Source organism: Hipposideros armiger, unplaced genomic scaffold (genome assembly GCF_001890085.2).
Source record: "Hipposideros armiger isolate ML-2016 unplaced genomic scaffold, ASM189008v1 scaffold_130, whole genome shotgun sequence".
Classification (NCBI taxonomy): domain Eukaryota; kingdom Metazoa; phylum Chordata; class Mammalia; order Chiroptera; family Hipposideridae; genus Hipposideros; species Hipposideros armiger.
In genome coordinates, this window is record NW_017731480.1 from 3,227,723 (window position 1) to 3,243,890 (window position 16,168).

General features: G+C 38.9%; 1 protein-coding gene across 1 annotated transcript in view; it reads right to left on the reverse strand.

The window, feature by feature from the left end:
• FMN1 (formin 1) overlaps positions 1–16,168 on the reverse strand; it is a 288,007-nt gene that overhangs the window by 228,424 nt on the left and 43,415 nt on the right. Inside the window, exons 3-4 of the mRNA XM_019649189.1 lie at positions 12,981–13,074; positions 12,280–12,401 (exon numbers count right to left, since the gene is read on the reverse strand). Of these exons, the coding sequence (XP_019504734.1) occupies positions 12,280–12,401; positions 12,981–13,074 (216 nt within the window). The remainder of the gene's footprint in view (positions 1–12,279; positions 12,402–12,980; positions 13,075–16,168) is intronic.

Below are 16,168 nucleotides of genomic sequence, written 5' to 3' on the forward strand. Positions count from 1 at the left end.
TATTGTGATATATCTATTAGAACGGGTGTAAGATCTTCGTCCTACTGGGGGGCATCCAAAGGGGAATTTAAATTCTTTAAGATATAAAGCAGTATCTGTTTCTCAGTTAGAGCTTCAGAATTTGTCACAATTGCAGTGTTTGGCCATGTCAGATACTGAGGCGCAGACGGCTCCCGGCACCGTACTACATATTTCTTTACAGCACTCATATTATATTTATTTAGTGGCTATTTTATCAATATCTGTCTTTCTGACTGGACTAGAAGGTGTACCAGAAAGGACCATGTCTGTTCTGCTCCCTCCCACATCTAGTACAGTGCCTGACACCCAGTACTTATTAGACAGTGAATGAGTGAATGGATGAATGAATGATAGACCTCTAATTTCCTTTTGATGATTTATTTCATTCCTAATGAAACACAAATAATTGATTTCATGAGGTACTGTTTTTAGGTGGCCCTATGTCTCTTGTCAGATAGACTGTTTATGGCCATAAATACATCATGGTTGCTTCTGTAAGTGCATTAAGCATTATGCCTATGAGTATAGACATATATACACATATCTGTGAATGCTGTTCTGTGAAATAAGCTAAGAGAAATTTTATTTTTCATGTTTAAAGCAAAGCTCTGAACTGGAATGCTGCTTCAGTCGTCAAAAGAAAACTTACTTTGAGTTACACTAAGAGAAAAAGGGTCAAGCTGACCTCCAGTGGTGAGATCAGGGAATGGCTTCTAAAATAATTGTAAAATACCTAGATTACCAATCGCACAAACCCACACATATATGCAATATAACTATTGCAATTAATACTTTAAATTATGTGCATTATGTATATTTGCAACAGATAGGGGTCATACCATACGGAGTATTGAAACAAAATAAGCATAACTGTATTACAGACACCTACCGCAGCTTCCAGAGACAGTAAAAGACATTGCCGCTTATTTATGGAAATCACAAGCTCTAAGGCTTGACAAATCTCTTAGCACATACCCTGGATGATCTTACTTAATGGATTCTGGACTCAGAAGATTTACAGTTTAGTTAGGAAAATAGGATTTATACCATAAAGACTAAATAACAACAGGCAGCTTAAACTAAGTATTTAGTATTAGCTAATATTAGACCACATGCAAATATGACTGTTAGCATCTTTAAATTATCTACTTTAAATATAATTAGTGAATTTCAGATCTTGTATCTCAACTAAGAGATTTGTCAAGCCTTAGATCTTGTGATTTCCGTAAATAAGCGGCAATGTCTTTTACCGTCTCTAGGAAGTTCATCTTTATAGCAAAAATAATTTTGAAATGCAGTATCTTACTTAGGCCCCTCAAATCTATGCTAAAAGTCTTCGGGGTTTTTTTTTACACATTCAGATGTTTCCTTCACAAAATCATGGCAGCCATAATATTTCCATTAACAGGAAGTAACGGAAGTGAGAACATCACACTTTTATAACAAAAACGTTAAAAGCAATGCTCTTTGGGACATCAGTTGTAACACTAATCACAGAATGTTTTTCTTTTATATAGGTACATGGTTAATATTGGAAGAACTTTACCACCATAAAATACTCTTCGAAAGCTACTGACTTAAAGTAAACTAAATGTGCTGCTCCTCCAAACAAATACAGTAGTTATCACTTATTGGTCGTCTACCACATGCTACTATACCTCCAGTCTCATATTTAACTATCCCAATACTTGCAGTCAGTGTTGTCCTATCAACCAAGTTATGATAGCATCATGGCCACTTTTCAGGTGAGAAACTGAAGCTCAGAAAGGTTTAAATAATTTGTTCAAGACACATATCCAGTAGGTGGTGGAGATGAGATTCAAACTCAAGGAAGATTCCACCTCTGTGTTTCTACTCAGCTGTCCTGCTTACAGTTATGCTGCATTCTTTTCAACAAATGGTTAGTTGACTTCATTACATAGGTTCATTCGTCAACATATTCTGCTCCTAAGGTCCATCACTTTTAAGGACTGATATTCTACCCAAGGCCAGATCAAAGACAGTCCAGAAACAAGGTCATGTCATGAATACTCTCTAGGCAAGGGCTTTCGAGGTATAAGAACTTCCAGAAACAGTTTAGTGTAGAAGTTAAGAGTGCTACCTCATAGGGTTGGTGTAATAACTCAATTAATCCTCATATGTAAAGATGGGCACATAGTAAATGATCAATAAATACCAGCTATTATTGGTGTTATTCCTCCACTAGGACACAGAGCAAGCTAGAATAATTTCAGTGAAATGGTCAAAACACACACATGTGTACATGTATGCACACACAAACACACAATAATTCACACTACATATTCCAAAGCCCACACGAGGTTGGACTTGTTAGAAGAGGCAACAGATGCCACTTATCACACATGGGTACATCCTACAAATAGGTGACAGCATAGGGAACAGCCACATCACCCCATCTACTAAAGGAATCAGTAATGCTGGAGCTCTGTTGGAGAAAAGATTTGAGAACAGCTGAGGAACTTCCATATTTAAACTGCAAAAGTCAATGAAGTAAGGAGCTGGCAAGACACAGAGAAGTTTTGCTCCAGGATTTTCTTAATTTATGGTCTCAGAAATTGATTTCTCAGGGCCGGCCGAGTGGCTCAGTTGGTGAAGAGCTCGCTCAAGAGTTTGAGCTCTGAGCAACAGCGGTTCGATTCCCGGCCCGAGCTGAGCTTCCTCTGAGCTGCCAACAGGTGGCAAAAAAAAGAAAAAGAAAAAGAAATTGATTTCTCTGAGACTCAGGCTTCAAATCTCTAAGATGAATATACACAACTATGAAGATTATGGTAACAAATACTAGAGGCGCTTCCTCAAACTGGGCTCAGGAGCAGTTGTGAGACATGAAGTTGAAGAGAGCAATCGTCTCTGCTCTGTTCTGTACTTAGATAGGAAGAACCGCTCGTCATTGCCGAAGTCAGTGACATAAGAAGACTCTGTTGCTATTTTTCTCTTTCTCAACAGCACTCAACTGTCCCCATTGTTTTTTGTATCACATAAGGAGCTTGTAAAGGGTAAGAATATGAGTATAGGACAATCTACAGAGATATTTGCCACAGAATGAGGGGAAGAGGGTAAATGAAAAGTTGGAGAACTAACTTTCAGAATACTAAAGAAAGGGATCAAATCAGTTGAGAAGGTGACTATGGAAATGGAGCAGATTTAGAAACCAGACAGACCTGGTTAGTAAATCTTGCCATCACGCTAACCAGCTGTGAAAACTCAGGACTGGACTTTACTTCTCCAAGTCTCAATTGATTAAAATTATGTATATGAAGCACCAAGCAATGTGCCTGGCAGAGTTGGTCCTTTGTACTCAACAGATGACTATATGACCATCTCCAACTAAGTCAGAAAGCAAAGAGCACTCAGCATTTAAACTCTAAAAATCAAACAAAAATTTTCTTCCTCCCCCCTCCCTAAACATGTCCTATAACTTAGACCATCCACCATTTTTTGCAGAGCTCACCTTTCACTCACCCTTCCAACACTGCTGCCTTCTCTATCCCATCAATAGCCCTTTCCAGGGAAGGACAGGAAGAAGGAAGGAAAAAGGGGGGAAAAAAGGAAAAGGAAAAGAACGAACCTGTATAACAAAGTCAGCTAACCATTTGTTGGAAGAAATGCAACATCACTGTAGGCAGGACAGCTCAGTAGAAACACAGGTGTGGACTCTTCCTTGAGTTTGAATCTCATCTCCACTACTGACTGGATGTGTGTCTTGAACAAATCATTTAAGCCTTTCTGAGCTTCAGTTTCTCACCAGAAAAGTGGTCATGAGGATCGCATGTAAAAGTCCACAAAGGTCGAAAAGCTCGAGGGACTTTTGCTTAGTGCTCCTGAGACCATGGAGAAAGCGAATGAGAACATTCTTACTCAGCCTTTCCGTGCTCCATACCGGTGTTGGCAACTTGGATGTCTACAGTGCCAAGTAATAAACATAAACAAGCAAAGGATCCCGGACGTAAGACAACCGGAGATGTGGGGAAGCGTTGTGGCAAATTAGAACATACATGCTCATTTAAAATTATTCAAATATGACTTTTGTTTGGACATATGAGTTTAATTACCTGCTAGACCATCCAGATGGAAATATGTGCTAAATAGATGGAAACAGGTTCATAAATTTCAGACAGAGGCAAGCATGTTTTTGACCAGTTTAGGTTTAGACATTCACCAGATTGGACTATTTTTTTAACATTTAAAATAAAATCTTGAGGGACGGCCGAGTGGCTCAATTGGTTAAGAGCTCGCTCAAGAGTGTGAGCTCTGAACAACAGCTGTTCGAGTCCTGGCCCAAGCTGAGCTGCTGCTGAGCTGCCAACAGGTGGCAGGATGGCTCAGCTAAAAAAAAAAAATAAAAATAAAAATAATAATAATAATAATAATAATAATAAAACCTTTTCTTAACCACAATAATAATAATAATAATAATAATAATAAAACCTTTTCTTAACCACAATAAACAAAACAATGTATTACAACTTCCAGAACTGCCCAAATTACTTTTTAAAGCATGATTTAATTTTTTTTCACATTTTGTTTAAATGTAAAATTTTCTTTGGCAAATTTATCCAAAATAATAAATTTTTCACTTTAGAACTTAGTTTATATTCATATAACAGAGTACCCTAAGTTGATGTTCATTAACATACCTTTCTGTAAGTCTAAGCCCTAATGGTTTATATATTCCTTTTAAAATGTAGTATCTTTTAAGCTATCATTCTCAAAGATATTTTGGAGAAAAAAAATAATATGAGTTAAACATCTAAAAATTCTTCCTCATTTCTGTACAGTGTAGCAATTTATCATCTAACCCATCGTAGTCAATCAACTGAGTAAGGCTGAGTTTCTTGTTCTCAGATATGGCTGATGGCAACTCCTAAAGCAACCACTAGCTACAGTTTCTCCACTTCCTTATTACAACTGTAATAAATGGGACAGGTCATTTTTTGATGTCTACATTTTGACTAGCTTAGCCTCCAAAGAAAGCCTTCTTTCTCCTGAATCTGCTTCACCAATTTTGCTTTTTCTTCATTTAATCCTTGTTTGCAAAGATTCTCATTCAAAAAGTCATTTTGGAGATCGCTGCAAGACCCAGTATCAAGTGATTTAGATTCACATGTATTGATATTCTTGAAGGTACTTTTCAAATATGCGCTTTCTTCAAATTCACTGTCTATATGTTTAAAATTTTCTTAAAATTCCAAACAGTTTTCTTCTGTTGAAGATGCTGGTTTCTCTGAAAAGTTCTGATGGTTTTCTTCATTCTCTAAGACGTTTTACCACATTGGAACAAGAATTACATGAAGATCTAGTTTTCCTTAACTGTTCTCTAAGTGTTGCACTCATAGGATTTCTATGGCACATACCACTAGATGGCTTTCTGTCTCCATGTATCTAAAGTAACTGTCACAAAATGTCTTATTCCTGGAAGCTCCATTAGTTTTATTCTCTTTAAATATGACTTTGTAAATGACATTGCTGACCAGACTTTGAGCTGTGTTTAATGGTGTCACAAATTTAAGAACTCTAGGGCTCTCCTAATACCACCTCCAAAATGGCCTCCTTCCAAAATACCACGAGTAATGAAGGAATTTCCAACAAGGTCCCCTCAGATCATTTAACAACTAACCATGACATGTTTGGCTAGTTTCCTTAGTACTGTGTTGCAGGTAATGTGGAAAGAGAGGACCTGGAAGCCTTTTGGATTGAGTTGGGGCAGACACAGGGACCATTCCGCCCAGGCCAGCAGTAAAAGAACTTCAGAACTGGAAGGGAACTTACAGCACTTCGTCCTACACTCTTCCTTACAGTTGAATAACCTATTACTCACCCTATGGTAGAGGACTGTGCAAAAAATCAGAATTATTGAGTGAGGCAGAATAAGCCTGGAGAAAAGGAAGCACTTCCCACAGGCTCTAACAGACCTTACACTTCCTCCTATCTCATGAAGAGTCAGAAGAGCAGAGGCCAACATTCAAAAAGCCACCTGTTCCAATACTAGCCTGTTGCCTAAAGTAAAGAACTATTGAAAAAAGAAAAACTATCTTGGTCCACAGGAGTGACTCATGTTTAGAGTTTAAGACTCAGTGAGGATGATTGGAGCTAATGGTACATGAAGGAGGCGTCCAAAACTGGTATCAGCTTATATGATACGAATGAGTAATGCACATATTCCTCATTCTGCAACCAGATTCCCTCCATCAGCAACCACAGCTTGACATGATATCTGAATTATGTGGGGCAAGACAGCATCCTGAAGGCTGTGACAAAGGGCTCCTGGGCTGCTAAGTCAGCGAGGGAATGAATTGCTTTGTGCTTTCCATCAAAATTCGACTCCAACTATATCTGCAGGCTTCTGGGTAGCCAGTGGCCTAAAAGGCATCTCAACACCAGGAAACCAGCAAATCTACTAAACTCATAATGTTGTATTATACATTCACAATGAAACAATGAATTAAAATGTTTCTCAATGTTAAAAAATTTTTCTTCTTTTTTGGCATCACAGTAATGAATTATACTAATATCAGTACTTAGGGGAATACCATAAGGGTTTGATGAAATCATCATATTTCATCTTTGTGAAAGTTTTGTTTATTGGTCTATAAATTACTCCCTTTTCTTCACAGCAATCTCCAAAAATTAACAGACTTAAATGTACTATGTTGATAACAAAGAACATAACAAATGGGAAAGGCTCAGGATTTATGTGTCTTTATAAATTTAGCTGCATCAACTCGTGTAGCCGGTGCTCAGTTTTGTTTCAAAACCAATGTGTGTGCTATTGGAAATGGACCAGAGGGATGGGTGGGTTGGAGATACAAAAGTACGGAAATCTACAAGTTTCTCTTATGGAGGCCAACATATCATTTGGTTCTCCGGGAGACAACCAGGTACAGCGTAAGTTAATTTCCAGCTTGGCGTCCATCCCTGGATCATTCCACAGAGGGAGTTACCATGTTAGAAATGTGACTGCATTGCACAATGGTCAGGGGCCTGCCAGAGGCCATGCTCAGTAAACTTTCCCCTCAGTTAAGGGCTAAGCATGTGATGAATGGGGTAAAAGAAAAGGGTTTCTGAAAAGGAAATGTCATTGTTGGCTAGTCCTTTTTCTTCTATCCCACAACTCAAAGAACATTAGTTAAAAACAGATAAAAACAATCCGTCATTTCCATGGCACCTACTTCCAAACTGCTTAAAATGCTGGTCAAAAACAATATTTTTTAAATTATCCAAAGCTGCTCAAACGCCAGACAAGGGGTATGCATATATTTTTTTTTCAACTTTCAAAATCGAGAAAGCAGAGAGCCAAAGAAGTCCTACCCATCCTATGCTCAAGCTTCCGTCCTGTCTCAAAGAATGGGGTCCCTATAGATGTTTCATTTACCATTCTAAGAGCTACCTCCCTTCACTGGAGTCAGGCATCTGGAAAAGCACTAGACTCTGCTTCATTCAGGCTATTACTGAAGAGCTGAATGCAATGTTCCACAGAGGCACGTAGAACTGAGAAAACACCCCCCTGTTAGAAAGGAGAGCCTACAGAAGAAACTATAAGAAAAGAAGTGTGGGGGGGTAGAAATAATAAGGATTTAGAGATTCGAAGTTAAATATCCCTAAGGCTGAAAGCACAATGTGATGGATAATTGAAATTTTTTTTCCCAAAGGTGCTATTAGCGATTATATGGCCTGGTCCCTCATTTTAGAAATTAGGAAACTGAGCCCAAAAGCATTGCTTGAAGTTCATGTTGTTCATCGTGCCAAAACTAAGACCTAAGAACCCAAACCTTCTGATTCTAAATCTAATGTTCTTTCCATTAATGCTGCGTTGATTATTGGGAAGAGGTTTGGCTTCAAAGTCAGACAGATCTAGGTGGATTCAAATTCTGGTTCCCTTGTTACTAGTCTAGAACTTTTGACAAGTCAATCTTTGAGACTCTCATATTTTATCATCTCTAAAATGGGAGGGACCCATTACTTTGCTTATATTTCTACATTTACTCTTTAGAATACTAATGCTAAACAACTGGAAAAGAGGTTGGCACCCAGTAGAGATTTGATTAAAAGTTAGGCACTATTTCTCAATCATAGGTTGTTATATAAGAAATATTTATGCATTAGCTATGTGCAAAGCACTTTGGTATGTACTTTGAAAAATGTAGTGATCAAATATATGGTGATAGAAGGAGAACAGACTCTGGATGGTGAACACATAATGCAAGACATAGATGATGTATTACAGAATTGTACACTTGAAACCTATGTAGTTTTGTTGACCATTGTCACCCCAATAAATTTTAATAAAAAAAGATATAGCAACAAAAATCATTGCTCCCTCCCAGGTGCCTACAATATGCAGATTAATAAGCAGGACCTTAGTGGAATGCAAATGGGGCTGAAACCACTCAAAGAATTTAACTTGAACTCAGGAAGTGGATTATGCATTGAGATGATACGATTATGGGAATCAACAGAGCAATATTCCAGGAAATAGGTTACTTGAGGGGGAAAAAGAATTATGTAGGAAACGAGTTACATAGCTTTCTGTGTTATACTTCCTCTCTATACATGATAAAGTCCTAAAAGGAGAAGCAGATATTTCTCAAACCTATTTGACCATGAAATCTTTTTGTCAAGGAGTATTTCGGAGCCTCACTGTTCAGTGGAATGAGCTACGGGGAACCTGGTTTAGACTAACCTGAAAGGGAGCACAGAGGCAGGCGACCAGCTGGAAGATGATGGAAAAATCACCCTAAAAGAATAAGTCCAATGTCCCAAGGAAGTCCTCAACCAAAAGAGCCTGCGGACTGCTCTAAACTCATGTCGCCTAATCATAAGGAGACTCGTGCAGGGGAAGGGGGCTGAGAAGTGACACTCACTCAGCCACGTGCCACATACCCTATACTACTGGACGTGCATTGCAGTGAACCATCCTAGAGGGGGAGTATCAGCAGCAGCATGATTATTATTGTACAGCTGCCTGAACTGAGAAAGCTAAGTCCCAAAGACGTTGGTTCATTTCCCAACATCACAACGCAAGGAGCTCAACGGAATCCTGACTCAAAAACCTGAGTTCTTTGAATTCTCATCATGCAGAAAATAATATCACACCCGATTCTCTACACTAAGGCAAAGATCAGCTGCACAGTCACACGTTTTGTATGACCGCTCTGATGGTGATTTTCAAACCTTGCTTCTAAGCAATCTCAAAGAAATAATTCCATATTTTTACCGTGGGAGAATGAATTTTATCATACGCTTTAGAAGGGAAGGCCTGAACTATGTTTCTACCCAGTAGTCATGAAATTGTACAATGGATACCTCAGGAAAAAACGCCTCAAATAAGTGAGAACCTATAAAAGTAAGATGTCAAGTTTTCAAAAATGAAGTCAGTAACACATAGTTATCCCTAACTGAATACTGAACCAAATGATGCTGAGTATCATGAAGTGATCATAATAAACTCTCAAGGCAGAGTCTGCTAAAGGAAGGGCACACTTGGATAAAATTAAAGAATTCTGCTGTGTTTACAGTACTAATGACATAAAATTGCAACGTCATGGAAAGTGACCTGCCACCACCCTCCTACTGGAGGCTTGAATAGAAACGTCAGCCAGTGATTTGACTGTGTGTACAAGGCATATATACATAAAGCCCTGGAAACTGATTCACTCCGGTCATCAATAAACCTTTGCTTTTGACCTATAAAGGGAGTATGTATGTAAGTCACTCCACATTTTGGAAGGCCGGTCAAGGACCAAGCCCTGTGCCCTGTTCCTAGCACAGTTCTCCACACATGTTGGCTACAAAGCAGGCATGAGATAGAAAACTCCAGACTCTTCCACTTACAAGCCTTGGGACTCTGGGCTAAACATATCAACCTCCAACCAAATTATTTTAGGTGGCAAGGATCCCATGTATAGGTAGGGGAACTGAACAATTACATGACTTCCCAACAAATCTATAGTCAAAAGCAGAATAGAAAACTGAATTGAGTTTCTCTGTTTATGGAATCATGCCTTTTCTGTAAACACGATGAAAAATTCTAAAAAAAAAAACCCTAAATGTGATACATATAAATTTTTGTATATGGGGACAGGATTAATCACGTTTCCTGTGTACTTTAAGCATGAAATCGTTCTTATTCTAGAAAGGCATGTTGAAGAAACCCTGAAACGTGTCTGACTTGTCCATGACCTGTAAGTGGAGAAAGGAAATCTAGCAGGCAACTGAAGGCTGCTGATGGAAATCGCATATAAGAAATGAGCATTAAAACAGCAACTCTCCCACCCATTATCGTCCACTAGTTCTGTGACAATAGATGCGACTTTGTTACTTTGTGAAGTAAAACAGATGATACTCAGTGAAATGCCCACAAGTACGTCCAGGCTAGGTTATTGTCTGTTTTAGGAGCTGCATCTGTTCTGCCTAGTTGGTGTGGCTGCCAATCTATTATAGTTATTTTAATTTCTACATCTACTAGAGAACAGGGGTTAATTAAAGCATAAAGGAGGAGCCAGGCAGGTGAAATGGCCCAGCGTGAGGACAATGGCAAACGAGAGAACACGTGTCCCAGCTGAAGGAGAGACCTGCTCCTCAACCCCTGCAGGTTGAAGTCATACAGAAAAATAGGCCCATGGGAGCCAGGTTTGCCATATTTTTTAAAGAAGCAGCTAGAAATCCCTCCATATTTTAAAATAGTTATTCTTAATTCCATCTTCAAAATGCTATTTGCTAACAAAACACATCTCTAGAATAAGAGTTGCCAGTTTCCTGCTGAGGGCTGTCAGTCTGCGACTGCTGAAATAGATCGAAACTACAGTTAAGTGTATAGATTCAGTATGCTGCCCTGTCCTGATGGCAGTAGGGTGCCATAGCCAGAGGGTTTCAGCAATTATAAATATAGGTATAAATCTTAAATATGGGGCCAACATTTTTTTAAGTTTACTAATAGCATGAAAAGAGCAGATAATTCTTTCAAAGATACTTAAAGAACACTTAAGATACAATTAGAAACATTTTTAACCTTTACTATTGTCAATCATGTCTTTGTCTACCCTTTATTTTAGAGATCATGATCCCAGTATACATTTTTCCTTTCCATTTCTTCTTCTTTCCCTTCTCCAATCTTTTCTTAGTAAGATCATAGGACTTTCGTGGAGATGACATGAAATAGTATATGTAATATGCCTAATGCAATACACAGCACAAAGTAAGAACTAAAAAATTGCTAGTGCCTGCTGTTGCTGTGAAGACTACTTAGATGTCGGGCTGGCCGAGTGGCTCAGTTGGTTAAGAGCACGAGCTCTGAGCAACAGGGCCGCCGGTCAGATTTCCACATGGGCCAGTGAGCTGTGCCTAAGCTGAGCTGCCGCTGAGCTACCAATAGATGGCAGGATGACTCAGCTAGTGAGAGCACATGCTCCTAACAACAAGGTTGGCTGTTGACTCCCGCATGGGATGGTGAGATATGCCCACCCATAACTAAGATTGAACACAGCACCCTGAGCTGAGCTGCCCTGAGCTCCCAAAGCGTGGACGGATGGCTCAGTGGTTACAGCGTGTGCTTTTAGCAACAAGGTTGCCGGTTGGAATCCCGCATGGGATGGTGGGCTACGCCCACCCACAACTAAGATTGAAGGACAATAATTTGACTGGTCCCCTTCCCTAATTCCCCCAATAAAATCTTAAAAATAAATAAATAAGATTATTTAGGTCTTGAAGCCCTCCCTCAACAGGGCTGGCCTACAACTTTGGGAAAGCTAGTGTTAACTCTTAAAACTGAGATGTTACATAAAACTTCTGCCACAGAATCACTCTGATTTGTTAGAAATCTGTTTCTTAAATTAATCCCCATTTCAGGTCCTCTGAGACAGCTGAGAATCTTTTGCACATCAGAACAAAGATAAAGAAACAGCGGTCTCTGTAGAGCATTTCTCAACAAAGGAGCTAAGGGCCTCCACCTCTCCTTTTCCCCTAGGAGACAGAGGTACTTTTCCACTTTTTTGTTTCTTTGTGAACTGGACTCGTTCCGCCTTTCAAACTACATAAACCAAGCTGGATGGGGGTGGCTTGAATTCAAACACTGTACAACTTATTTCATGATCTCTTTGTTACTTGCAGTGGCTTTGTGTATTATCCAATTCAGGGCCTCAGTTATTTCAAAAGCACATTATCATGTATTGAAATCAAGAATATTTGATCCACAAGTTTAGTAAATTATAAAGTAATCAGTCAGCACTAAGCACCAAGTTTTACTTAAATTTTGTTGTTCTCTCTTGAGGTTTGGAGTCACCTCAGACATCGTTAAACTAGAATCAGTGTCTGATTCAATATGTACTTCTTTGAAATTAAGATCCTGAAACTTCCTGTTACAGGCACTACAAGCAAACACCAAACAAAAGGAGATGACAAATTAGATGGTGGGATGAAAGAAATGATGGCTCAATCTTTCTGGGCTTCACCAAAGAGGATCAAGTCAGGAATTCCCAAGCACGCCCTGGGGATACGGAATGGATGGCTCAACACAACTCCTTCTAGGGAGGGTCACTTCCTTAAGTGCCTTAATCTGCATGACATCATGTTGCAGGCATGTGCTAACAGATAAAAACAAACACAGGAGTGGAAGTGAGCCAAACAAAATAATTTACACTGTGCATAGGAAAAATAACTATTTAAGTACTTCTCATAAACTGCAAAAGTCTAAATATCAACTTTCCTGATTTACAAATAAAACCATCCTTTTTCTCTGATCGAATCATTTCCCCAATCTGATGCATTTGCGGTATTTTTTTAAAAAATAGGAATCGAGTTCTATTAAAGACAGAGCCCCAGGCTTTCATCCCGGGGATAGGTCTGTGCCCACTGGCCAGTGCAAGCTGCAGGTGCTGTCTAGGTAAATACGCCTTCAAAGGGGAAATATTTACTTCAACGCATGAGAAACTAAGAATCAGCCTCACATAATCAGTTCAATAGAATCAAAGAAATATACCTGCAGGTTTTCAATTTCTTCTTTGTGCTCCCTCTTCAAGTGTAAAATAGCAGCTTGATATTCTGTAAGATCACAAAAGGAGCCAATTAGCAAAGAAACACAAAATTATGCACAAAATTCAAAGTGAGCATCTCCAAGATTCCAGAGGTGCTTCCACAAGTAAACCGAGTAAACAAACGCCACACTTTGACATTAACTTTACAAGAGATGCTGGAAATTGGGACAAGACTGGACAAGTAGCTCAGGATGGAAGGGAGGTTTCCTTCCATTTAGCAAACCTTGAATAAATTATAAGAATGCCCCAATTAGGCAAATAAGATAGGGTTAAAAAAAAAAAAAGTGTGTTGAGTGTTCCAGATAAAGACTGGGTCAGGTTTGTCTTTAAGGAGGAGTTGGAAGTTAAGGCCCCACAGAGAGCAAATATACACAGGTTAAGAGCAGACACACAGGAAATAAAAGAACCTTCTAAGAGAGAGCAGAGAATTCTATTTTTAACACTGCCCCTTCCCCCACCCCCAATCTCCATTTGAATGCAAGACTAAGCAAGCACCCCAAGCTGATTTTAATCTTTAGATCACTTAAGATAGTCAAGACTATTTGTCATTTGGATGAGAGAATCTAAATTTCTGGTCCAATTTTAGTCTGGCCTAATAATGTTTATTCCAACAATAGGTCCAAGTGTACCCAGGAACTCCAGCCAACTTCTAAAGCTACCATCCCTCTGTTTAAGCATGAAGCAGCTATGACCATTTTATTTCCATCAGAATGGCTAAGCATGTGTGCCTGTGTGTGTCTGGGGCGGGCAGGGTGGTCACAGAACTATGCAGGCTGCAGAGAACCACAAAGCAAAATGTTCTGAGATAACATTTTTTGTGGGATAAGCCTTTTTTTTTTTATACAAATGTGTTTTGGTTGTTAAGAAAAATGTCAGTTAGATGTCGTTTTAAAATGCATGAAAAGACAGGCTATTTCTTCAAGTGGATTTCAGAAATAAGGCATGTGAGTTTAGGTTTCCACTCAAATGGATGAGGGAAATCTTTGGAAAAGCCATAACAGGAGAGGAGTGTTGCTGTTGATAATTATGACTTGTCACACCGCTCGCTGCTCTTATGGGGAATGTGGTCCACTGAGCTGTGAATCCATCAGCAAGTTCTGTGGGTTCTACATCCAAACCATATCTTGAATCAAATCACTTCTCAGCATCCCACAACCGCCACTATAGTCCAAGCCAGCACCATCTTGTCACTGGACCACTGCAGTAACCTGAAAATGTTACCTGCTTTCACTCTTACCACCACCAAAACCCATTCTCCTCACAGCAGCAGCCTGGATGACCTGTTAAAGGCATGAACCAGACCATGTCTCATCCCTGGCTTTCCACTGCAAAGTGGGAAATTAAAACTCTCTACTGTAGGGCGGTCAGTTGGCTCAGTTGGTTAGGGCGTGGTGCTCGCAACATCAAGGTTGCCAGTTCGATTCCCACATGGGCCAGTGAGCTGCGCCCTCCACAACTAGATTGAAAACAATGATTTGACTTGGTGCTGATGGGTCCTGGAAAAACACACTGTTCCCCAATGAAGTTAAAAACAAAACAAAACAAAAAACCAACTCCCCACTGTAGCCCCAGAGAACCTCCGTGACCTGGTGCCTGTATACCTCTCTCCATCCTCCCCTTGCTCATTACACTCCAGGCACATTGACTTTCTTGCTATTGATTGAATTTGTCAAGATCTCTTCTACCTCAAAATCTCTACTAATATCGGGGACAATAATAATGAATTGTATTTATTGAGCACTTACTATATACCAGGCACTATCTAAGTACTTCCTATGTGTTAACTTCATCCCTACAATAACCCTATGATATAGGGACATTTTCCTCATTAAAGATAAAGAAACTGATGGAAAGCTGAGTGAGCTGCAGAGCTAGAAAACATACATAATCAATGGGTGAATAACTGGTATATCCATTGAATAGACTACTACTCAGTAATAAAAAGAATGAGCTAATGATTTGCACATCAACATAGACGAATTTCAAAGGCAGTAAGCAGAGTGAAGGTGGCCAGTCTCAGAAGGCTATCTATGTTTAATCATCCCATGTATATGACATTCTGGAAAAGACAAAACCATAGGGATGAAGAACAGATCAGATCAGTAGTGACTAGAAGTTAGAGATGAGGGAAGATTAGACTACAAAGGGGCAGCACATAAAGGAATTTTTGGGGTTATGTAACTATTTTCTATCCTGATTATGGTTGTGGTTATATGACTCTATACATGAGTTAAAACTTACAGAACTGTACAACAAAAAGAAAAGTTAATTCTATAGTATGTTAATTTTTACAAATCTACATCAAATATGATACTTTTAAATGTTTTCCCTAGGAGATTCAGCATAACATAAGAATACCTGTTAATACCACTTCTATTCATCATTTTCGTAAGGGTACCAGCAAATACAGTAGGACAAGAAAAAAAAAACAAAAAATGAACATATTCATGAACACATCACACACACACACACACAGACACACACACACACACACACACACACACACACACACACACAAAACAAAGGAGAAAAAAAGGTATTATATATTTATAAAAGTCCAAAAGATTCTGTAGATAAAATACTAAAATTTATGTGTGAGTTTAGTAAGGTGGCTGGATATAAAATCAGTATACAAAAATCCTGATACCAGCAACAGTTTAAAAATGAAAACTGAAGATAACATTTACAGTATCCCTAAAAGTAAAAAGTACTTAGAAGAACCTTAAGAAAGTATTTAAGACCTCATGAGAAACTAGAAACACTATTATTGAAATATATTACAAAGAAAGTCACAGATAGTGGGCAAGACATGTTTTTGGTAAGAGTCAATATTGTGAAGACGTTAATTTTCCCAAATTGATCTATAGATTCAACGCAATCCCATTCTACATGTCTAAGCGTTTTGGTGTTGTTTGGAATGAAGGAGCTTGTTCTAAAATGTATATTGAAGCACAGAAGTACAAATAGCCACTAAGAGCCAAGAAACGCTTGAAAAAATAAATAAAAGGTAAGACAACTTGCCTTACACCTAATAAGAATTCTTTTTAATTATCACCACATAATTAAAGTGGTGTGCTACTGACACAGGGAATAACAAACAG